At 43.9% G+C, this 24764-nt stretch overlaps 1 protein-coding gene across 1 annotated transcript in view; it reads left to right on the top strand.

Moving 5' to 3' along the window:
• LOC121275303 (lysosomal amino acid transporter 1 homolog) overlaps window positions 1–24764 on the top strand; it is a 61757-nt gene that overhangs the window by 22338 nt on the left and 14655 nt on the right. Inside the window, exons 3-4 of the mRNA XM_041182762.1 lie at window positions 2719–3050; window positions 20145–20274. Coding sequence (XP_041038696.1) covers window positions 2860–3050; window positions 20145–20274 — 321 coding nt within the window. The 5' untranslated portion in view covers window positions 2719–2859. The remainder of the gene's footprint in view (window positions 1–2718; window positions 3051–20144; window positions 20275–24764) is intronic.

Raw genomic sequence — 24764 nt, forward strand, 5'->3', positions numbered from 1 at the left:
CTTATGGAAATATCATGAACAGATTTTCTGAGGCCATCCTGCTGGATGGTTAATGCTTAGCAACTTCTTTGATCCTTCAAGTCTGTTTCAGACAGACCTACTCATGCTGTTAAAAACAAAAAATTGCGGATGCTGGAAATCCAAAACAAAAACAGAATTACCTGGAAAAACTCAGCAGGGTCTGTTGAAGGGTCATGAGGACTCGAAACGTCAACTCTTTTCTTCTCCGCCGATGCTGCCAGACCTGCTGAGTTTTTCCAGGTAATTCTGTTTTTGTACTCAGTGCTGATGTTGTTTCCACAACTGAAAACATGGAATCCCACCAAGGGTGAAGTATCCCTTGCTCCAAAGCTGACCTTTATGGGAAAGGTTTCTCTCCTTCTGTGACAGGAGTGAATGGAGTGTTGTCTGGAGCATTTTGGTTGTAACAATGGCCTCCTTCATTTCTTAATTAGATTACATGATGGTGGTTATCTTGTATTCACTGCTGTGATGTCTTAAATTCCAGTTCTTTTAATAGTATCAGTTCTGTTGTGATGTTGGAATGTCTGAGATTAACCCCCGCCCCACAATGTAGCCTGCCTCCATGTGTTTTATTTTGAGGCTGGGCTTTCATTCACAGTACTTGTGTCAGTGGGGGTTTTGGGGTTCTTTCATCACATTTTATACAGCCCAGTCGCAGGAGATTCTGATCCCACAGCTGGTCTGCCATTGCCACCCTCTCCTCTTCCTCCTCCATCTCATGTCCTTTTAACCTGGATTGGGCCTCCACCTCCTGCTTCTCATCTTCCTGATTGCCATCTGCCTCAGATGTCATAACCATAAGGCCGGCTTCTGTCCCCTCTAGTTGTAGGCCCCTCTGCTGCGCCATATTGTGGAACGTGTAGCAAATGATGGCTATTCTGAAGACCTTGCAGAGAATACTGTAATGATCCCCCAGACTGGTCAAGGCACATAGAGCACGTCTTCAAGATGCCAATAGCCTTCTCAATTGTTCTGTGGGTCAGCACATGGCTGTTGCACTGCCTTTTGGGCTGTGTGTGTGGCGACCTAAAGGGGGTCATCAGCCACTTCCTTAAGGGGTACCCTTGTCTCCCAGAAGCTAATCACGGATGTATGTTGGGGTCTGATAAAGCTAAGGCTGCTATGGCTTCTTCAGAATGAAAGAATTATGGCAGCTTCTAGGATAACGTGCACATACATGCAGGAATACCTGGTGTGGTCACACACCACCTGCACATTCAGGGAGTGGAAGGATTTCCTGTTAATGAAGGTCTCCAGTTGATTATTTGTTGCCCTTATGGAGACGTTGATGCAGTAGATGGCTCCCATTGCTTGAGGGAAATCTGTTATTTCCGCAAAGCCCCTCACCCTCTGCTTCTGCACCACCACATCCGTTGGAAAGTTAATGTGTTCCCCCACCCAAGCAAAGAGAGCATCAGTGACTGCCTTGATACAGTGTGGGCGGCTGACTGTGAGATACCGCAGCGGTTTGCAGCAGACCCCTGGAACAAGCTGGCTGCATAAACATTTAGAGCCACTGTGACTTTAAGTGCCATTGGCAGGGCATCTGCAGACTGTGGTGCCAGATCTTGTTGCACCATGGCACATATCTTTGTTACCATTCCTCAGAATGATCTCAGCCTTCTTGGGCACTGGTTTTCTGTCATATTCAGAAATGAGTTTTAGAATCTGTGTACCCTTACCTCAGGGTGAAAGCTTCTGGTAATCCTCCTCCTCTTCCTCCTGTCTGGTGCATGCTGTGCTGCTTCCAACTCCTTGTACCTGCCCTCTGATGTCACGTTGCAGCTGCTCACCTGCTGGCCTGAATGCGCTGTTAGCAGCCCCACTTCAGTTTGTTTGGTACAATGTGTGCACACATTCTTAACTGACACACTCTCCTTTCTTCCTTCTGGATGTCCGCGTCAGGAGGGCTGAAGAGGTAAGCCCTTCCAAGGCTACAGGCCCCATCCTCCAATTTTCTTGGGTATCAGCTGCGCGCCTGTCTTTGGAATGGTTGACTTTCTGTGGCACCCCTTTAAAGTTTTTGCACTCTCCAAAGACCTTGCGCTAGCTTTACAACTTTTGCAAAAAGCCCTAAGTCATACAGGTCCGACTCTGGCAATGCCAGCGACGAAAATTGCTCCTGCTTGCAGTCAGCTGCACTTTTTTAAATGTGCTGTCGCTTCTGCGAAAAGCGCGGGTGTGAAATCCATCTCGTCCCTGTTCCTCTGTCCCCCAGGGAAAAAATGATTTGTGCCAGATGTGGTGGCAGGACTTCCGGATTCGGGGCCCTGGCTCCTTTTCAATTAGGCATGGAGTCATTCCAACTCCACAAAAATCCAGGCCCACGTCAGCATTTAATAACGGGCTGGATAGGTGCTGGAAGGGAAGAGGTATGAGACCAGGGCAGGCGCATGGGTTTAAGCATACTCGAGAGTGAAAAATAAACATAAACACTGACTGTTTGTGTCAAATAGCCTGTTTTTGTGTTATCGTTTTCTATGTAATTCTAAAGATATATTAAACAGGCTCTTTGTACATTCTTACTAATATCATCTGTGAGGAAAAACATCCCTTTTCTACGTTTTTTTTGGAACAGGAATCAGACATTTGGCCCCTTGGTGATTTGGCCCCTATGGTGATTTTTCATGAAAAACATTCCAGTCAAATCAAATTTTAGATTGAACTAATGCGAAGATTTTTTTTTCCCCCCAGAGTGACTCATGTTGAAACTGCACCAGGATCTGTTCAGCTAATAATATCTCAGTGGCTAACTATAAAGAGACGAATTCCTGCAGCCAGTTGCAGGTCCAGGATACTATAGTCACCTATCTCCAGTTTCCCTGTGTTTATATCATGAGAGTTTTATTCCAGTTTCTGAGGAACCACCAGGAATCCAATGTCACTGTGGGAAAGAATGGTCTATTATGTGGAAATGAAACCTGGTTATCCTCTGTGATGGAAGAATGTGTACAGAATCTTTGGGAATTCTGGAGTGCAGTTCTAGGACTTGCCTCGATTTGCTGTTTTCTTTTTGCTTCTCTACCGTAAGTATTTACAAAAGCATAAACTTTTGTTTATGTGTGTTTTAATCTCATTTTTATGATTCATTTTCTAATATTCTAAAAGCATGTTAGATCCATTTTACACTGATTTGATTGTAGAAGTTGGAGGAACATATTTATTACAGAAAAGCTATTTGTTGCTATGGTGCCATTAGCTAATATAAAATAATGAATAGCTCCCACTAGTACAAAAAGGTACTGTAAATCTTCTATGTGCTTTAAAGTTAAATGATTTTTGAAGGAACTGAAAGAATACCTACAAAGTTACCTTTGCATCAATATCTGTAATTGTTAAGTATTTTTAATGGTCAGAATTTAATGCTTAGGTAAGCATAATTTATACAGTACTCATTTAGTAATAGACTTTGTGGTGTTGCTGCTGTTCAGAAGCTGATAAACACATAGCTTGAAAGACCTTTTTCGGTGTCTCTTCTGAGCTGAGCTTCCATCTGGCCATGTCGTTTGAAATACTGGCATTTTACTCAGTTCCTCACAAATAGCTGAGCTGTGGAACATATTGCTGCAAACAGTTAGTGTAAGAATCATAGAATGGCTACAGCACAGAAGGAGGCCATTCAGCTTGTGTCTGTGCTGGCTGTCTGCAAGAGCAACTTAGCTTTTCTTACCTTTTTCCCTGTAGCCCTGCAATTTTTTTCTCTTCAGATTATTATCCAATTCCCTTTTAAAAGCCACAATTGAATTTACTGCCACGAGTATTGGAGAGTGCGTTCCAAATCCAAACCACTTGCTGCTTAAAAAGTTTTTCCTAATGTTGCCTCTGATTCTTTTGCCAGCCATCTTAAATTGGTGTCCTCTGGTACTCGATCCTGCCACCAGTGGGAACAATTCCTCACTATCTGCTCTATTCAGAAACTGCATAATTTTGAATGCCTCTATCAGATCTCCTCTCAGCCTCTCTAAGGCAATCTATCCATGTGTCTGATCCCTGGAACCATTCTCAAAAATCTTTCCTGCACCTTCTTCTCATTCTTGCTTAAATGCCCAGAATTGGACACAATGCTCCAGTTGAGGCTGAACCAGTGTTTTATAAATGTTCACCTTAAGTTCCTTGCTCTTGTACATTATGCCTCTACTTAGGAAGCCCAAGATCCTATATGTCTTGCTAACTGCTTTCTCACCCTGCCTTGCCACCTTCAATGATTTGTGAACATATACCCCCAGATCTTTCTGCACCTCCTTTGGCATTGCGTCCCTTCTTTTATATTGCCTTTCCTCATTCTTCCTACCAGAATTCTTCTCACACTTCTCTGCATTAAATTTTATCTGCCACATGTCCCCCATTCCACCTGCATATCTATGTCCTCTTGAAGTCCATCAGTATTCTCCTCAGAGTTCATAATGTATCCAAGTTTTGTATCATTTGTACAATTTGAAATTATGCCCTGCACATTCAAGTCAAGGTATTAATTTAGATCAAAAAAAGCAGTGGGGAAATGTGAGTTTGTCCACTTTGGCAGGAAGAATAGAAAAATATTATTAAATGGAGAGAGACTGCAAAAATCTGTGGCGCAGAGGGATCTCGGTGACCAGGTACGTGAATCACATGTACTGTACATGTACTGGGGTGGTGGTGGGATAGTGGTATTGTCACTGGACTAGAATTCCAGAGACCCAGGGTAATGCTCTGGTGACCCAGGTTCGAGGTCCACTGCGGCAGATGGTGAAATTTGAATTAAAAGTCTGATGACCACAAAACCATTGTCGATTGTTGTAAGAACCCATCTGGTTCACTAATGTCCTTTTGGGAAGGAAATCTGCCGTGCTTACTTGGTCTGGCCTACATGTGACTCCAGATCCACAGCAATGTGGTTGACTCTTAAATGCCCTCTGAACAAGGGCAATTAGAGATGGGCAATAAATGCTGGCCTAGCCAATGACACCCACATCCCATGAACAAATAAAAAAAAAGCTAGCCTGCAGGTACAAGTGATTGGGAAGGCAAACGGAATGTTAATGTTTACTGCAATTGAAATGGAGTATAAAAGTAGGGAAGTGTTGCCAAAGCTGTACAGTGCCTCAGTGAGACCGCATCTGATTATTGCGTACAGTTTTGGTCTCTTTACTTCAGGAGGGAAATACTTGCAGTAGAAGCAGTTCAGAGAAGGTTCACGCAGCTGATTTCCTGGAGGAATTGTTATGCCCTCCGGAAGTTTACAATGGAGCTCAGTGCCAGCTTGAGGAACAGTACCTTGTCATTCAGTTAGGTATTTACAGTCTTCTGGACTCAACGTTGAGTTCAATGTTTCAGACCGTAACCTCTTTCCTCATGTTTTGTTTTATTTGTAGGTTGATTTTACTGTCTTGTTTTTCTCTTTCTTTGATTTGGGTCGGCTGATGTTCATCTTTCTGCCATTCGCACCTCTTCAAGACACTATCTTTTATTTTATATTGCCTTTCCTCTTCTTCCTATCAAAATCTATCACTTTACACTTCTCTACATTAAAATTCATTTGCCATGTGTTCCCCTATTCCACCAGCCTGTCTCTGTCCTCTTGAAGTCCATCACTATTCTCCTCACAGTTCCTTTGTTTCTTTCCATGTCCCATTACCTTTCCCTTTGGCCCTAATCCACTCAACTCTTTTTATCATTTAATTTATCTTGTCTTCCACCCTATCACAGTTCTCTTTTGTCCTTTACTTAAAACCTATTATGTTTCTAACTCTTCCTAGTTCTGATGAGGGGTCACAGACCCGAAACGTTAACAAATGATTGGTGCTGTAAATGGTAAACAGAAAAATCATTGCCAGCACCTACTGGAAACCAACATCTCTTATAAGCCTATCGGCATCCGCAGCTACCTTGGCTCCATTTCCATCCACTTGCTGTAATTTGCTGAGTCTTCTATCTGCAAGCTACATCATTCCCTTGGGCCAATCAGGACACTGGAGGGGTGAATAAAAGCTCCAGAATTGGATTGGATTCCTGGGGGCCAAGCAATCATAAGCAACAACACAGACAGAACAGATCAATTCGATAGTCAAAAACTGACATATAGCATTGGATAGTGGCTGCAAAACTATTTGTATAGTGCCGTGGAAACCAAGTGATAGAAAAATAGGTGGTTTGCTTTCAATGACTTCAAGTGTGATCCCCATCAATTGCCATATTTTGAAGGACAGTATCGTGGGGATCCCATGTGTGCCCTGAAGCATACAGAGTAGGCATATCACAATGCCAGTCGGTTTCTTACACTGATTTGGCATATTGACCTGTTTGTTTTGACCTGACTGGTCCTGTTAATGTGTTTTTCAAACCATTCGCAGTTGATCATGCATTCGGCTACACCAGAGACCCCCGCCATGCCACCAACCCTATTTAACCGCATCGTCATTCAACTTTCACTCTTTTGACTATCCTTGCTGCTGCAGAGTTAATGGAACTGCTGTGTTGTTGGAGGAGTTGGCAGCAATTCTTTCAGTCATGTTATTATATAAACTTTTTCATGTTTAATGCATAACTAGATATCAAATGTTTTATTTTTCAATAGGATTTGCAATCTTTCAAAATCGTCATTCTCAATTGAGTGTTTTGGAACATGTTTTGCTGTCCGCATATTCTTTAGTTGTTATCACATGACTATTTGTGGGAGCTTGATATGCATAAATTGCTGCATTTCTTACATTACAACAGTGACTGCTGTTTCAAAAGTTGCTTTGAGATCTCTTGAGGTCATGAAAGGCGCTATGTAAATGCAAATCTGTTTTCCTTTCTCTCTTTCTCCCAAGGCTCCTGGTACCTCATTCCAGGAGATTCATTCGCAATGTTGGCTGATGCTGACATCTGGGCCAGAATTTTACATCCTGAGGGCAGGCGTGGGGCCGACCTGAATGGACGTGATGTAGCACGAGATGATGTTGGGCGAGGGTTCCCATGTCATCGTGCGATATTTTGCTCGGGCGTGTCTGGCAGTCAGAAGTGCGCCCGCTGACAATTAAACGGGCAATTAAGCCCATTCATGATGCAATTAACAGCGATTTTACGTGGCCTGTCCATATTTACAGTTGGCGGATGGACCATTCTCCCAGGCAGCATTAACATTTTTGTTCAAACTGCGATCCAGGATGGGATGAAACCTCCATGGGGAAATAAAATAAAAAGAGAGAGATCTGGCGGCTGTTTTTTCATGAGGTGTGCTTTCAGGTGCTTGATTGTGCTGTGTGGACATATTTTGCAGTGTTTTTGTTGTTTCCTTTATTCTGTGGAGGTTGCCAGCTTCTCGGGCTAGCTGCCAGCTTTCAGGGAGCTCGCTAGCAGTGCTCACCCGCACCCTGTTAGGTCAGACCATGCCCTCTCCCTGCCTCCACCCTGGCAGTCCTGAGCATTTCGGCACACGTTTCGTGCTGGCTGGCAATTAATTGGCCAGCCAGTGTGAAATCGCGGGCGGGCACTGATCGTTGCCGGAGGCCCATTTCCCATCTGCTTCCGAGCCCGCTGATCACACACGCCCGACGAATGGAAAATTCAGACCCTGGTTTCAAGGCAGTACATCCTCTTGTGGATCTTTCCCGGTGGCTGATAGAAATGAGTACAGTTGTTTCTAGAGTTTGCAGTGTGTGGCAAGTTCCCTAGTAAAGTCTGTCATAGACATTAAGTTTTCTGAAATAAATCGCTCAACCACAGAGTAAAAAAAAAGTAAAACCATACCAGTGCAATGCAATCATGAGGCAAACTCATTTAAGCAGCCATCTTCAGATCAGTTGGAAAATAATGAGTAATTGGATGGTATTGTAAAAGAATTGCCCAGACAGCTGTGTCAGTCAAGTCACATTTTGCCCATTCTGAAAGAAAGAACTTGCACTTTCATAACCTCAGGATGCCCCAGTGATGCATTTTTGATGTACATTACTGTTGTAATGCAAGAGGATAGGTGCTAGGGTTTCTGGGCTTACACTGCTTCCTTTTGACTGCTCAGACTCATTCTGTACTTGCTCCATAGCGGGGCTGTCCAACCTTTTTGTGTGAGGGGCCACATTTCAATCCTTTTCTCACTCGATGGGCCGATGAGTAAATTTTGGAAAGTTAAGGTTTGGCATAAAGTTAAGAATGATTTTTTTTTAAAAAATTCAATGTCGAAGCAATAAATTGATCATTTTAAGGAATTACTTTTTTAAAAATGATCATTTAAAAAGTGCCAAGCAGCAGAGCTAACCAATAGAACCTTTTTTTTTTGCCTTTTTGCTGAAGAAGCAGAGCTAGTGTGACAGACTAGGCCCAAGTCCTGGTCACTAGAGAAGGGCGGCTATTAGGACTGAGCTAAAGAGTTGGGATTAACTAACAATGACCTTGTGTCCATCTCTGGTGGCACACTCCATGCTGGCCTCGATGGAATTCATATGAAAGTGGGGGTTGGAAGTGGGTTGCTTTTCAGCCTTTGTTTTCCTCCTCTCTTGGCCTGCTTTGTGGATGAGTTTTTGGGGAAGGAGGAGGGGAATGGTGTGTATTTGTGCGCTCGGCTTGTTCCTGGTTTCTGGGTTCTCGTACTCACTTACTCACTCATTCACTCACTCACACAGGCTTATCTACTCACTCACGCAGGCTCACTCACTCACTCATTGACACATTCACTCCCCACCCAGGCACAGGAGATTTTGGAGATTTTACCACCGAAAGGCTGTGATACTGCTAAGGGAGCTTCCTCACTCCACTCTGTCGGCTTTTCCAACAGCCCTGGGCAGGTGGTCGGGCAGGCGCTGTTGCTGCCATTGCCCTTCCTTGTGGCATCTATGGCCCACTCTGCCACCTTGACTGCTCTGCTCCCTTAGGGGGCCAGTGCCTGCACGGGAGGGCAAGAGAGAGCACCATTGTTGGCAGAGAGAATGCACGCTGTGAAAACAAGAAAAGCCACTCACCTTCACACTGCTCACTGCTGCTCCAATCAGAGACCGTTTCTCTCTCGCATTTGCTGCATCAGCAAATGTGGGAGAGAAACGGCCTATGATTGGAGGAGCAGCTACTTTCAGATCCTGCATTACTACGTTATGGCACAACCGATGATAAATGCTGAGTTGCCCAAACTCCAAAGGGAAACTTGAAATAACTGTTTTGCGATTTGTATAAATTTTAAGATGTGTGCCCTGAATTCAGTAGTAATAAGACCACCAAGTCTTTATAGGTTTTTGCAAAATTAGATTAAATATTTATGAATAGAAGAAATTACTTTAAATACATACATAGATCTACAAATTACTACTGTGATAACTTCTAATTCCCCTAATCAATCTAACTCCCGGTTACACTTTTGCTAAGGCAACAGTAAGACACACAGATTTTATAAGACCCAGGAAAAGAAACATGATACCCTGAACAAGTGGCTTTCCAAGTGAGTTTTCTTCACTTCAGTCCTTTGAAGACAGCAGTTTGAGACATGGATGCTGAAAGCTTTTCATACTTGTAAGATTTTAACAATACTTTCTCTTACACACAGTCTTCTTTGCTCCTTCTTTGTACACACCTTTCTCTTTGAGTGCAAATACCCATTATTTCACCATGTCTTTGGACTTTATCTTCCTGATAATAAAAATCTCTCAGAGCACTAAGTTTTATCAGTTATCTTTAGGAAAAATAAACACACTGTTTCTAAACTTCCCATATTTACCCAATTAACATTTCAAACCTAACCCCTCTCCTTAGATCAAAGCATCCACACTAGCTGCCTCTAATTCGATTAACTCTGATGCGCACACACACACACACACACACACACACACACACACACACACACATGGACACACCCCATTATTATTCTATTTTACAATAAATTCCAATAACGTTGTGAGAATTACTATGGGCAGGATTTTCCCCCCGTTGGGTGGTGTGTGAGGGAGCGGGCGCATGCGCATGCGCATGAAAGAGCGCACAGATCTCTCTGAGGCAAAGTGCTGCCTCAGGGAGATCGTTGGAAGTTATAAGATTTTTTTAAAGGGTACCAAAAACTTTTCCTGACATGTCCCCTCATGTGACACTGTCACATGAACTGGGACATGTCAATTTCTTTTAATTAAACATTTTATGCACATTCTAAATTCCTTATGAAATCTCATCTCACCCATGGACGAGGTTTCATGTTTTTTCTGAAGGCCGCCAGGGTTCTTCACCTGCCCGTCAACCTTAAGGTTCGATGGGCAGGTCCATTAATTGGTTTAATTTCTTTTTTATAGGCCTTAAGTGGCCATTGACGGTTTGATGGGCACACAGCCGAGTTGGCTGTGCACCTGCCGAACTCAAAATCTAAATGACGCGGGGTGACGTTGGGACGCACGCCAGACATCATCCCACATCATTTTATGCATCAGTAAGCAGTCCCTGCCCCTGGCCCCACTCGCTAACCGGAAGATGCAACCCTATATCTTCTTGACAGAACCTACCTACATTTTGAGCAGTCAGTCAGTGGGCCAGATAGAGGCTTCGCTGGCTGGATTGTGGCCCATGGGCTGTATGTTGGACAAGCCTGTTCCACCAGATCTTAACAGCAGAGAAAGCTCTCTTCATTCCACTCATTAATTTTTCAGTATTCTTCCAAATAATAACTAATGACAATAAATTTCTAATACTTTACAGAACATTGATACGTGGAGAAAAAAGAATTAGAGAAGCTGAATAATTAGGGTAAATGCCCAAGGCCTTTGTTGGGTGCAAATTGTGCCTCATCAAAGGCATTGGGTTAAATTTGTAGGGAGCTAGGATTTGTCGCATCACAGTTCATAAAAAGCCTTTTTGTAGGAATTTGTAGATGTGCCAATTAGTGCAACAAATGTAAAAGTGAGTAACTTGAATTTTTTTTTCTTTTTGTGCAGGGGAGATGAGAAGTATACAAACCCTGTTTATGTTGGTCTGTGTGCCAGCTTTGACCACAGATGGCTTGCCTCTGTTTATATTGATTGTTCCTTCAACTCATTGATGAGTTTCCTAGCACAAGAAAGATTCAGAACCATTAATTATAATGCTGTCCAGGACATCATAGCATACCAGTTGTAGTTTATCTATATTATCCACTTCACCAGAAGAACTGTTTCTGATCACACCAGGGACTGGCATAGCCATCACTCTGATGGATTTGTCTGATTTAATCAGGCCATATTATTGTTAATTCTGACACTATTGCCAGAGTGTGCCCCACTAATGATTTTCTGCAATGAATTTGTTTCACCCTAAGGTTATAAGAGTCTGCATGAAATCGGGCAGCCCTTGTGTATTAGAAGTCTAATTTGATTCAAGCTTTGCTTCTGGAAGCAACACGAACTGAGAATAAATATTCCAAATGATTGCTTAAAGTGAGGTGATTCATCCATTTAGATATATGTTAGAAGAATGAGCCAGAAATCTTAACCCGCTTAAAGGCCATGTATTGCATTTCATCTGAGTTGAAGAATTCTGGTAAAAGAACCTTTTAAGTTTTTTTTTTCCTTAGCATGTGGACATTGTTGGCAAGGCCATGTATATTTCCCATCTTTAGTCTCCCTGAGAAGATGATGGTGGGCTGATGCCGTTGTCACACCCAGTAAAAGGCATGTCATATTCATAATTTTAAACATGTACTGTGCTCGTATAGAAGCTTCTGGAGCTGCCTATATTTATTTTAAATTGGACACTGATGAACTATTAAGATGGCTGCCGAGGCGGGGTCAGATTACCTTTGCAACTTCAACAAGCTTCTGGCAAGTTTCAGATTTAATCATAATGAGTGAGGCTCTCCCCGTTGAATGGACGTGCTGAGGCAGCACGCCTTTGTGGAATTCACACCTATTATTCAAGGCTTACTCCAAAACACCACGTCAGTGGACTCCGAGACCCTATGGCCTGGATTTTTGCAATGAGGGAGAGCTTCTTCATCATTGCAAAAATGGCAGAATCCAGAAGTCCAGCCCCAAAACACAGCACCTACCATTTTTGCGGGATTAGGAATGGGCAGGATTCACACATGCACATTTCGCAAAGGCAGCCGCCCATAGAAATCAGCAACTGCCTCCACTGATGTGTGATTTTGGTGTGAGAGGTCTCTGAAACTAAACATGCACAGATTACACATAGTAGGAGCAGGTCTGAACTGAATCTGTGGATTCATTTGGATAGCCATGGTACCCATTTGGAGAGGTAAGGGTACCCCTTTGGTACCCCTGGGAAACCTTTGAGGGTATATCAGGTGTCCTTTGTGAGAGGTCAGGTGCCCTTTGGGATTGCTCAAAGAAAGCATGAATGTGTGTAAAAATTGCATAAGTTCATTAAAGCTCAAAAATGACTATCCAAAAGTGTCAAAATGAACTGTCAGAGAGCTGTCAAGGTATTTAAAACTCCTGCCTTTTAACTCTTTGAACTAAAACTGCCTGGAGAGTTTGAAAAAATGATTGCTTACTATTTCACTCTGTGTGTTGACACAAGCGTTAATGAAACCATTACTGGATTTGTTTTACATGACTGAGTTCGCAACTGTCCATTATCATAGTAGGGTGCCTGCCATTTCACAGTCTGATTGACAGCTCCAAGTGGTTATGGACTCTTTGAAGTGGGATGGATTCCAAAGCTTCTTTTTTTGGGATTATGCAATTGAATGGAATGTTTGCTGTTATAAGGGATAATGTAATTGAAGAAATATAAATATAGTAAATGGGTTTTTGTGAATGTGTTTTTAAAAAAATAAAGTCTGCAGTAGACACTTGGAACTATTTTGTTTAGTCTCAGCATGAGGTATGCCCATGATGGAAACTGGGTGAATTGGCATGATAGATATAAGAGCAAAGGGTAGTAGTTGGGGGGACATGCATTGGCATGAGTTGGCACTAAGCTAGCATAGGGGCTATAAAGGATCATGGAGGTGGGCAGAGGGGCATATGTTGGCATGGAGGGTATGAAGGGCCATGGGTGGTTGGCATGGGTTGGCATGGATGAGGCATGGGGACTGTGTTGAGGGGGTGAGGGCTGGAGGGCTGTTTAAAACTTTGATACAGTGCCGGAGCACCAAGCCTTCTGCCCAGGTCACCTCCACACCCAGCATCCTCCTCACTTGTTCCAGTGTTGCCCAGCCCGATTCCCAGGGAACCCCACCATCCCAGAACGAAAATCTGATGTTCTGGGACACTTTCTCCCTGGTTGTGTTTGGTGAGCTGGGAAATTACCTGACTCTGCGCTCCCAATCTGGGACCAAAAATCCTCACTTTTATTAATGTTACTTTGATTTGCCACTTAGCTTCCCAGTTTGCAAGTTTCATAATTACTTCTTCTATTATGTTGCACTCGCTATACTCCCCAAATATGCAAATTTTGATTTTGGAATTACTTATTCCCAAGTCCAAATCATGAATGCAATTTATAAATAACAGTAGCTATAGCACTGATCTTTGTGGAGCACTGCTTTTTACCTCCAATCTGAATAACTACCCTTTATCCTGAATTTCTACTTTACTGTTCATGTTTTAGCCAATTTGCTATCCACTCCACTGTTTTTCTGCTAACTCCACATGCACTAACATTTACCATGAGCATTCCACAGGATACCTTTATAAAAGGCCTTTTGAAAATCCAAGTATATGTCATCTAATACATTACCTTTATCTACACTTTCCATTACCTCCTCAAAGAATTTTATTGGTTGGTGAAGCATGACACAATCTTTTGAATCCAAGCTGATTTTTAATTTTTTTTTTTCTTTCCTCTGTCACTTCTTTTTATCTTTCCTATTGCCAATGCTAACCTGATCGGTCTGTAATTCCTGGGTTTTGTCCTAATATCCCTTTTCATACATAGGAACAGCATCAGCTGTCTGCCCATCCTCTGGCACTATACTTTCTTTTATGAAATGTATCTTCTTAGTTTCTTGAGTATGTGTAAATGCATACCATCCAGACCTGGGGCCTTAGTCTCTTTAAATTTTGCTAACTTGTCAGTTATTTTTTTTCTTTCTATCCTATCCTATCTATTCTATTGTCTTTAAGCTCATCCTCTAGAGGAGTGTTGATATTGTTATCTTCTTTAGTAAACACTGAGGCAAAGCAGTTATTCAATACTTCTGCCATTTCTATGTCATTACCTGCAGGTGTATCTTGCTCATCCTTTAGTGACCCTATCCTTACTTCAATTTTCATTTTGTTACTTATGAGCCAAATTTTAACTCTGGAAGTGGGTACATTTTGAATGAGTTAAAATCTAACCCTGTGGCTGGAATTTAAAGCCCCACTCCAGGAGTGGGCTGGAAGATGTGAGGGTGGCATAATAGGGCAGGAAGGTGTGGCATGGAGACCCCAACTCCCCCAGTTAAATCCAGGTGGGAAGGGTCAAGGATGGCCTTCATGCCCAAAAGCCTCTGATTGGCCGGCAGCTCTCGGAGGCAGGATATCATCCTCCCGACACCAGAAAATTACCGACTCCAGAAAATTACCCCTGGTGGAGCCGGAAGCCCTGACAGTAGCCAGTGGGCTGACTAAGTGAGATTTAATCCCAACAGGGCTCCTGGAAGTGGCCAAGGTTGGATTGCCAGGCCCACTGGCATAACCAGTAAATTCCGCCCATGTGCCTGTAGAGCACTTATTTCTTTTTATGTTCCTTGATGATTTGATATTGTAATTTTACTTTGCCTTCCTTTTGTCTCTTTCAGTATCAAACTATTTATTGTATGTCTTTTTTTGATTCAGTTTTCCCTTTAGCTCTTCATTCATTCATGGTACCTCACAATTAGCTCTGTTCCCTTGCCACCAACTCTGTTCCTCTCACTGGTCAGTGTCTGTGTCTGAACCAGGAAGTTTGCAACTTTGGTGTCATATTTGACACCGAGATGAGCATCCAACCACATTTCCACACTCTCTAAGACCACCTATTTCAACCACCGAAATATCGTCTTTTGCCTGCCTTGGCACATCTGCCACTGAAATTCAACTTATGTTACCAAACTGGACATGACAATTCTGATGGGCACCTTATTGGCCATAAAGCTGAGCTCACCTAAAACTCTGCTGCCCGTGTTCTAAATTGCACCAAGTCCCATTCACCCATCACCCCTGTGCTCACTGACCATTACTGGCTCCAGGTTAAACAACACTTCAGTTTTAAAATTTTTATCCTTATTTTCATATCCCTCCATAACCTGGCTCCTCTCTATCTCTGTAATTTTCGCTAGCCCTTATAACCCGCTGAGACATGTGTTCCTCCAATACTGGTCTCTTGAGCATCCTCGCATTTAATCACTCCACCAGTTGTGGCTGTGCCTTCCACTGCCTAGGCCCCAAACTCTGGAGTTCACTCCCTAAACCTCTCTGCCTCTCTACCTTTTATTTCTCCTGTTAGATATTCCTTAAAACCATGCCTTTTTGACCAAACTTTTGATTATCTGTCCTAACATCTCTTTATGGCATATCTTGTTTTATAATACTTCTGTGATTCTGTAATACCTTGGGATTTTTTTATTTTGCAAAAGGCACCATAAAAATACAAATTGTTGTTTCTTGTTTTTGGCTTTTGGTGAAATGCATTTCTCTTGATTACCCTTATTAAGATTTTCCACTGTTTTTCAAGTTATGCTCCTTGTTTGCTTTCTTCGGCTCCACCCTCATTTCCTCATAGTTTGCTCCTTTCTAATCTACTAGGCCTTGTTCTATTTATGTCATTCAGTCCTAACCTTGAAACTTACTATGTTGTGATCACTACTGCTAATATGCTCACCTACTCTTATTTTTCCTATCTGGGCAGAATTTTCTGGCTGGTGATGAGGCAGAGTGGGAGCGGGTGGGCGTGAACCCAATTGCCGCTGGTGATCGGGTCTGTGCCGCCATTTTGCACCCGTACTTCACCACTCCATGCATAGCGGGAATGGGCTGGCGTGCTCAGCTCGCCGGGTCCAATGGCGACCCGGTGGCTTGTATAAAGGAAGGCCTGGTGCCTGGGCGAAGGGCTCTGCAGGTGGTGATGCAAGTCTGGAGGGTAGTCCATCGGGGCAGGCCAGGTCAGAGGGTGTGGCAGGGGGCCAGCGTGCCCCTCGTTTTTCCAGTGACTGTCTTGCTGCCCTCCACGAGGAGGTGGCAGTACGGCGGGAGGTGCTGGTCCCCCAGGATGGAAGGAGGAGGCCCCCCCACATGATGAAACATGCATGGGAGGAGGTGGTGAGCTCCCGCGACGTGGTGCGGCGAGCCTGGATCCAGTGCCGCAAGTGCTTCAATGATTTGCTCTAGAAAGGTGAGGACAATGTTGGCATTGGTCACTTAACCCAGCAGGTCGGCTTTACCCACTGCTGCTGCCGCCCCCCCCCCGCCCACCAACCATCACCACCAAGTCTGAGTTAGTGACTGCATTGAATCATTGATGGCATGTGTCCTTTGCTGGGTGGGCCAACAGATATTGCCCATGCCAAGGTCACCCTGAGAGGGAGGGTGAAGAGATGGGTTTTGCACCCGCAGCATGTGGTACATTGAGTCCCACATTACTGTTTTGGGGGCAACCTGGAGGAGCTGCACCAGGCCCTGTGCTTGAACTGCAGGACATGTCCTAGTCATGGTGATGAGATGCTAGGAGGGGAGCTTCAAGGTGGTGTGACAACAAACCATCTCCTGCCCTCTGCACTTGACTTACTTGCGCCTCCTTGTGTGGTGCCTAATGTGATGTAGGCAGCATGTGGCCAAGGGGTGTGTGCGTGTGTGCGTGCGTGCGGTCGGGGGCCGGGGCGTTGGGGAACACGCCTAGCACCTTTGTGTGAATGTTCGGCACCCGAGATGCTTTGCTTTGAATTGGAACACTTTTGTCTTTTTTTTTGCTTAAGTTTCTTTGCCTGTGATATTAATATCAGACATGTCACCATGGCTGAGGGTGCCTCTTTTCTTCTGCATGTGTATGGTTTCCAAAAATGTTACGAGTGCTTTGTGGGACATTGGGACATTCAGCTTTATTAACAAGGCCCTTAGTTACTGTTCCTAACCTGGCAGATTTTGCACTCAGGTATCAAGTATGGAGCCTGCAGCCCTGGCTTGACCTGGAGGCCCATCTGTGGTGCACTAGCTGAAGGTTCATTGGATTAAAGCCTCCTGGATGTCCCTGCCTTCCTGCTGTATACCCAGGTCAGCGTCTACCCCCTCAGCATTTCCCTGTGCGTGCTCATCGTCAACTCACTGCTGGACTCAATGTGTGCAGCCGCAGCCACTGCGTTGACGTCTTCATCATCCACTGCGTCCCCTCTTTGCAGCGCAAGATTGTGGAGAGCACAGTATGCAGCCACTATCACTGAGACACGATCTGGGGAGTACTGGAGTGCGCCCCCGGAGTGGTCCAGGCATCGGAAGCTCATCTTGAGAAGACCGATGGCTCTCTCTACCACAGCCCTTGTGGAGGCGTGGCTCCTATTGTACCGCTGCTCAGCTTCTGTTCTTGGATGGCAAGAAGCATCATGAGCCACCTTCTGAGGGAATAGCCCTTGTTATCCAGCAGCCATCCATCAAGCCGGGCTGGAGCACTGAAGACCCTCGGCACCTGGGAGTGTCTGAGGATGTAGGTGTCTTGGGAGCTGCCTGGGTACCTTGCACAGTCTTGTGGGCTGAATTTTCTGGCTGTCGTGGGTGGCAGAGCCCACTTAAAATGTTGCGCGAGCGTCCCAACGTCAGCACATGGCATCGCGATATTTAGGTCGGCGGGTGCGCTATGCAGCACGATGCGTGCCCGCCATTAATTAAAGGCCATTAAGTCACCAATTGACGAGGATTTTGAGGAGCCTGTATGAACTTCGGCTCAGCACATGGGCCCAACGGGCAGGCGGGTAAGTGATTTTTTAACAAACTTCATCCACTGGCGGGATGAGGTTTGATATCGGATTAAAAAAAGTTTACTAAAATGTTTGTGTACTTCATTAACATGTCCCATCTCGTGTGACATTTTCACATGAGGGGGACATGTTAATGATTTTTTTATTTTTCTATTTTTAATCTTTCACAGCCTTCAAGCGATCTCCCTGAGGCATCACTTAGCCTCAGGGAGATGTGCGCTCTTTCCTGCGCATGTGTGAAAGAGCGCACTCTCGCAATTGTAGAATCTCCCCCTGCCCGCACAGGAAGCGCGTCACGCTGGGCGGGCCTTAATTGGCCCACCCACGTAAGATGGTGGCGGGGCCCATTTTGGTGGCGGCGATCGGCTGTCCACCCGCCACCAAGTCGGTCGGGCCTGCCTGCCAGTCAAGGGCAAAATTCAGCCTTTAGAATCAGCATCCTGTGATCACACACTATCTGCACGTTCATGGAGTGGAAGCCCTTCCTGTTGATGAAGGCACTGGGCTCACCTGGTGCCTTGACATTGCACCATGGACGCTGGGGAAGCCAGCAATGGCCGTGAAGCCTCTGTCTCGCTGTGTCTGGCTTGCCTGGTCCCAGCAGGAGTGGTTGAAGGTCAATGCACACCTGAACAGAGTGTCTGTGACCTACTTGACACAAGTATGGACAGCTGATTGGGAGACACCACAAAGATCACTCACCTTAAGGAGCCAAAGGCATAGAAGTTGAGGACAGCAGTGACCTTCAGAGCCACTAGCAAGGGATGTCCACCCACACAGTTTGCGGAGATCTCAGGCCCAATCATCTGACAGATATAGTTGACTGTCTTCCTTGAGAGACGGAACCTCCTTCGGCACTGCACCTCAGACATGTTGAGGTAGCTGCTTCGCCGCCCGTAAACCCTGGCAGCAGGATAGTGGAATCTTTTATGGCCCCTTCCACCTTGGTCTATCTCTTGGCCCTGCGCCCCTTGTGCCTGCGCCTGGCCTCCCAAAGGTGGCTCCCCTGGAGGCTGAATGTGCACTCCTGGCCTCCTCTCTCTTCTAGTCCTCCCTTCCTCCTCCGAGGAGATGCCTCCAGTGGACAGTTCAGCTCCAATTCCCAGGCTAAGGGAAGGCTTCCTGAAACCTGCAACCCCGAGAAAGATTCCTCACTGCAGAGTGCTGACCTGAAGGTTAAGAGTCCAGACCAAGCAGCTGGTATGCATTTTGAAGTATTGCAGATCACACAGGCAAGTTTGAAAAAACTTTGAAAAATCAATACTTGAGAGAGCACACTCACAACCCCAATCAGCCCTCTATATCCTGCCCGCGGGTGAGGTTTATACAAATGTGTCCTGCCCATGCGCCGACCCAAAGGTTGCACGGGCACTGAAAAGTCTGCGTTGTTTGGTGAGTCAAGGGCCTTAAGTGGCCCGTTAATTAATGGTGGGCGTGCATCGAATATCATCACGCGCCTGCCCAACGAAATAGTACCCTATGTTCTGGTTCATTACCCAGCCCAAGATCCAGCAACAATTGTTTTCTGGTTGGACTTCCTATGTACTAACTGAAGATTTAGAGTGAATTATGTCTGCCCTTGCCCCAGTGGATTACTGAATAGGAAAATATACTGCAAGATGCAAATTAGAGTTTTACAAACTAAATGCTCTCAATCAAAAGTTGATGTTAGCAGGGATGACGAGGGTTGTACAATTGACCTCTGTGCTCTGGCTGGTCATTCAGGGTTCCCACTCCTGATTTGTTTTCCAATAAACCTTACAGGAATGTAAATGTCTGGATATCTGGTGAAGACTGGATTGAATTTCGCATTGACGTCTTCCATATTGGAAAATATACTCACAGATATTGCTTGGTTTATGCACTGTGCCCTGAAGTATTTGTCCCCATTTTCAGGAGAAATAAGATCAAAAAAATTGGAGGAGAAAATTAAATACTAATTAATTAAAAATTGCTATATATATAAACTCAGTATGTATGTACATAGAGCTCATTGCACCACTCTTGTTCACTTCTTTTACCCTCCATTCATCTGTATGATAGGGTAAATTTTGAAAGTTTTGTTGCTTACAGATTAAAAGCTGGTCAAAAATTATAAAATATAAAGTGATTACTTAAACAAAGTCTGAGTGAACTTATGAAATTATTAATGTAATGAAGAAATTTGGACAAATGATCTATTGAAAAGGCATTGCGCCATTTTGTTTTAAGAAGCGGCTCTGAGTCTGTTTAGGAGTATTGTTAACAATTGAACAGGGAAGATGTGTAAGTTTTTAAAAGTCACAAAACCAAAATTGTATTTCTGCAATCTGATTTTTTTTTTTAGCCAAATGTATGTGGCTTACAAGAATGAGAAGGCTGACCATGCACTGTCAGTGGGGTTTCTGCTTTGCTGGGTCTGTGGTGACATCACCAATTTTATTGGCTGTTACTTGACCAATCAGCTGCTTATTCAGGTAAGGTAAACACTTTGCACCACTACGTTGTTCAGCATTGATTTTTGATTTCCTGTTACAAATTTTAAAAACGTCAATAGCTAAAGAATGTCGATGTTATTGTACTTTATGACAAATTCAGTTTTCCCATTTTCTTTACATTGTAAGCATTCAACAAAATAAACTAAAGAATACTAATGAGTAACTTTGTGATGGAACTGATTAAATCTACCAGAGCTAAGTAATTACTCCAGAGTGCTTCTGTAGTTTTGTCAGTACAACCAAACACTAGATTATCTCAATGACTCAATTAGTACCCAATATCTCAATAAGTAAGTACCCAAATGAGGTCTTTCACCATCAATCTTAAATAATAGGATTCAAATATGAACAAGAATAGACTAAAAAGGATATTTAACTTCCAAACAATGTTTTTAAGTTTCCTTTTTTCTAATGGTTGCACTACATTCCGAACTTTCTTGTTTTCCCCGTCTTTCCATTCTGACAGGACTGCATACCTCTTGAAGATGAGCAGCGTGCCTCTTGTGGATGAGCAGGAAGACAACCTGCTCTCAACTGTTCCTCCAAAGCTATATTTTAGCAACTGCAAGGATCTGCCTCAGAGCAGCCTAGTGAATACACACATCTCCCTTGCTCTTTTTCCTTATTGCCTCCCTAGGAAGAAGCACCTGGCCTCAATTGTGCGCTTATCCATAGTGACACAGCTGAGGGCTTGATGGAGATAAGGAAATGAATCTCCATGGTGTTGCACCATACTACAGCCAGTGTTCGTAGTTGATAGGGATAGTTAATAGCAGACGCATGGGGCAGGATTTTCCCTTCGTCAGGCGGGCCCGGGAGTGGCCGAGATACAGACCGCCGACTGCAGTTGGGCCCCGACCGCGAATTCATGCTGGCTGGCCAATTAACAGCCAACCAGCCTGAAAGGTGCGCTGAAGCACTCAGCGCTTCTGGGGTGGGGGTGAGAGGAGGGTGAGCGCAGAAGTCTGAGCATGTGCAGAGGTACACGCACTGACAGCTCCCTGAGGGCACAGAGCTGCCTCGGAGCTGAAGATTTGGACAAAGCAAAGTAAAGATTTAATAAATGATATAAACATGTCCCCACATGTGACTCAATCATGTGAAGAGGGACATGTTGAAAATGAAGTGAAAACATTTTTTTTGCATTTTTTACTTGCCATTGAAAACCTCATCCAGCCCGTGGATGAGGTTTCATTAAAAATGCAAAAGTTGCCTGGCCGACTCGCCCGCCCAGCAACCGAATGGTTAGACGCGCAGTGAAAAATACAACTTAATTAATTGCTTAAGGGCCTAAAAGGCCTCTTAATTGTCGGTCGGCATGCTGCCGATTCTTGTGCTTGCCCGCCGACCGAAAGATCAAGAGTGCGCGATGACATCAGGACACTCTCCTGATGTCATTGCACATGATTTTATGCCCGATCGGGTCAGGCACATGCCTGCCCAACGAATGTAAACCTATGCCCATAGTGTCTGTGTTGATAGGGACTACAGTCTAATCAAACTATGATATTGACTTCTGAAATAGATTTTTACATTTATTGTACTTAATGCAGCATTATTATAGGTAACCTTTCAATGCTATTTACAAATGTGTCCTGATTAATCAAATATCCATTTACACATTTATAATGAAAAAATGACATTGATGATTTGCACTGCTGCGATGAAATTTCCTGCTGCACTCTAAAATTCTTGAAGGCACAATTTGTTCGATTTTACTTCAGGCAGTTACAAATGCTATAATTTTAAGCTGGTAGAAAATAGTTGCATTGCTGAAGTTATCTGAGCTGTTTAAATGATTAGTGAGAATCTCTGCAGAACTCTTTTTTTCCCTGCTTATTCCCTGCAGCGTGCCGACCGACAATTAAGAGGCCTTTTAGGCCCTTAAGCAATTAATTAAGTTGTATTTTTCACTGCCCGTCTAACCATTTGGTTGGTGGGCGGGCGAGTCGGCCAGGCAACTTTTGCATTTTTAATGAAACCTCATGACATTAAATGACATTGGCGCAAAGAGCATTTTCTCAAATTGTACCATGCTAGTAGTTGCCAGTGTAATGAGTCCTAGCTACAATTTTTTTATTATGTCATTTCCATATCAAAATTGTATGAGCATTTGATTTCGTATGGAACAAAGTACAAGTTTTCTTTCAGTATAGTTTCTGAGCCATTTTGAAGTTTGCAAATAGAGTATTAACAAGTTAGGTGTCCAGCACATGAACTTTTTGAATCCTTTCTGTGCCTCATCATACAAAGACAACTTTTTAATATTACACATTTGGTTATTATTCAGCATTGAAAGAATGCATGTCGCCTGTGAGCAGCACGAGTGGACTTTGAACAACTCGGAAAAACCGCTAAGTTGAAAACAATTAAAATCGCAGAATTGTTATGGCACACAAGAAGCTCATTTGGTCTGCATTTCTATTCCAATAATCACCTAATGCCCTCTTGAATGTCTGGATTGAACCTGCCTCCACCGCACTTCCAGGCAGTGCATTCCAGACCCGAACCATTTTTCCCACATCACATTTGTTTCCTTTGCAAATCATTTTGAACCTGTGGCCTCTCATTCTCGATCCTTTTGTGAGCGAGAACAGTTTCTCCCTATCTACTCTATGCAGCCCCCTCATGATTTTGAACACCTCTATCAAATCTCCTCTCAGCCTTCCCCTACCCAAGAACAGTCCCAACCTCTTCAATCTATCTTCATAACTGAAGTTTCTCATCCCTGGGACCATTCTCTTCTGCACTATCACCAACACTTTCACATTCCTCCTACAGGTGTGGCACCCAGAACTGAGGCCTAACTAGTGTTTTATATAAGCTCAGCATAATCTCCTCTATGCTCTTGTACTCTGTGCCCCTATTAATAAAGCACAAGATACTGTAGGCTTTATTAACTGCTCTCTCCACTTGTCCTGCCACCTTCAAAGATCTATGCACATATACACCCAGGTCCCTTTGCTCCTGCACACCCTTAAAATATTACTTTATATTGTCTCTCCATGTTCTTCCTACCAAAATGCATCAAGTAACTGAAAATGGATCTTTTGTTTTGATCATATTTTACAGAGGTTGTGCTGTTAGACTTGTACCTGAGACCAGATAATGAGTGATGTTGCTAAGAATTATATTTCAGATCTCAGTCACCTCTTTTCACTACTTAGTTAATAATGAAAAGCACCCTTGCTGACTGTAAAATATGCTACCGGAGGAATGTTTTGTGTGCAACTAGACAACTGTGGTTTACCCAAAACGAACTGAGGGAATATTTTAAACAATATTTGTAGATTGGCAGCTAGGATCTGAATGTTGGTGTAGACTTAGGACATGCATTGTATAATACCTGTTTGAAAGGTTTGGATAAACATGTGCTTCCATAGAATTGTTACAACACAGAAGAAAGCCATTCTGCCCATCATGTCCATGTGGTGGCTCTCCTAAGGAGCAATTCCATGTTCCACATTATTTTCTTAGTTTATAAAACTGGCATGGGGATTAGTTTGAATGGTGTTTTTTGTATTTAATTGTGATTGCAACGTACCCTTCATTATATTATGGGATCTCACTGTGTCTCTTAAACCCAGCTGTCATTCAATAGTTCCATGATTCATTTACAGATAAGACATGGACATGGTATGAGTATCTATTTCTATAACTAATGTTCCCAAAGGTATTTCTGCAACAATTGCTTATAATGTATCGCAAAGAAAAAAGGCTATTTGCTCAACTGGTCCTTGTTGATGTTTATGCTCCATAGGAGCTTCCCCTGCTCCAATTCATCTAACCCTATCAGAAGAACATTGGTTTCCTTTCACCCTTAAGTGTTTATCATGCTTCCTAATAAAGGTGTATTTTCCTTGAATTGAAGCACTGTAACCTGGAACTTGCCCTCTGACTGACCAGTAGAGTTCACATGTTGTTCTCTGTCCCATTGAGCAGTCTACACCAACACCGCACTGACCCAGATCGACTCGGACACCCAACAGATCCAGCATCATACGTCAGCAACAGTGGGCTAAATTTTATGTGCCCCCGGTAGGAGTGTCTCCCACAGTGAGGGCATGTAAAATGGAGGAGGGGTAGCCCGTAAATTTGGGTGGGTGCCACCCCACCACTTTCCCGCCCACCCCTGAGTTCAACCCCTTAATAGGGAGGGCAGATGGGCGCTGAAATCAGCAGCCCACTTGCCATATTTAAATGAACAATTAAGGTGGAATTAGTCTTGTTATCAAGCCAACCGACCCTGGCAATATGCTGTCCACGTCATAAAACATTCGGCGTGGGAAGCCCAATTTTTTTTTAACCTCAGTGCTTTAAAGGGTAGGAAGGAAGGGGAGAGGGGTTCACTCTTCAAGGAATGGCCCCCTTAGGTTGAACCACCCCTTCCTTTTCTTACTTGCCCGCTCCCTCCCTTCAACCCCCCACTCCCCCGCTACCCCTCTCCCTAATCTACCAAAACCCTCTTG

This window comes from Carcharodon carcharias, chromosome 2 (assembly GCF_017639515.1).
Source record: "Carcharodon carcharias isolate sCarCar2 chromosome 2, sCarCar2.pri, whole genome shotgun sequence".
Taxonomy (NCBI): Eukaryota; Metazoa; Chordata; class Chondrichthyes; order Lamniformes; family Lamnidae; genus Carcharodon; species Carcharodon carcharias.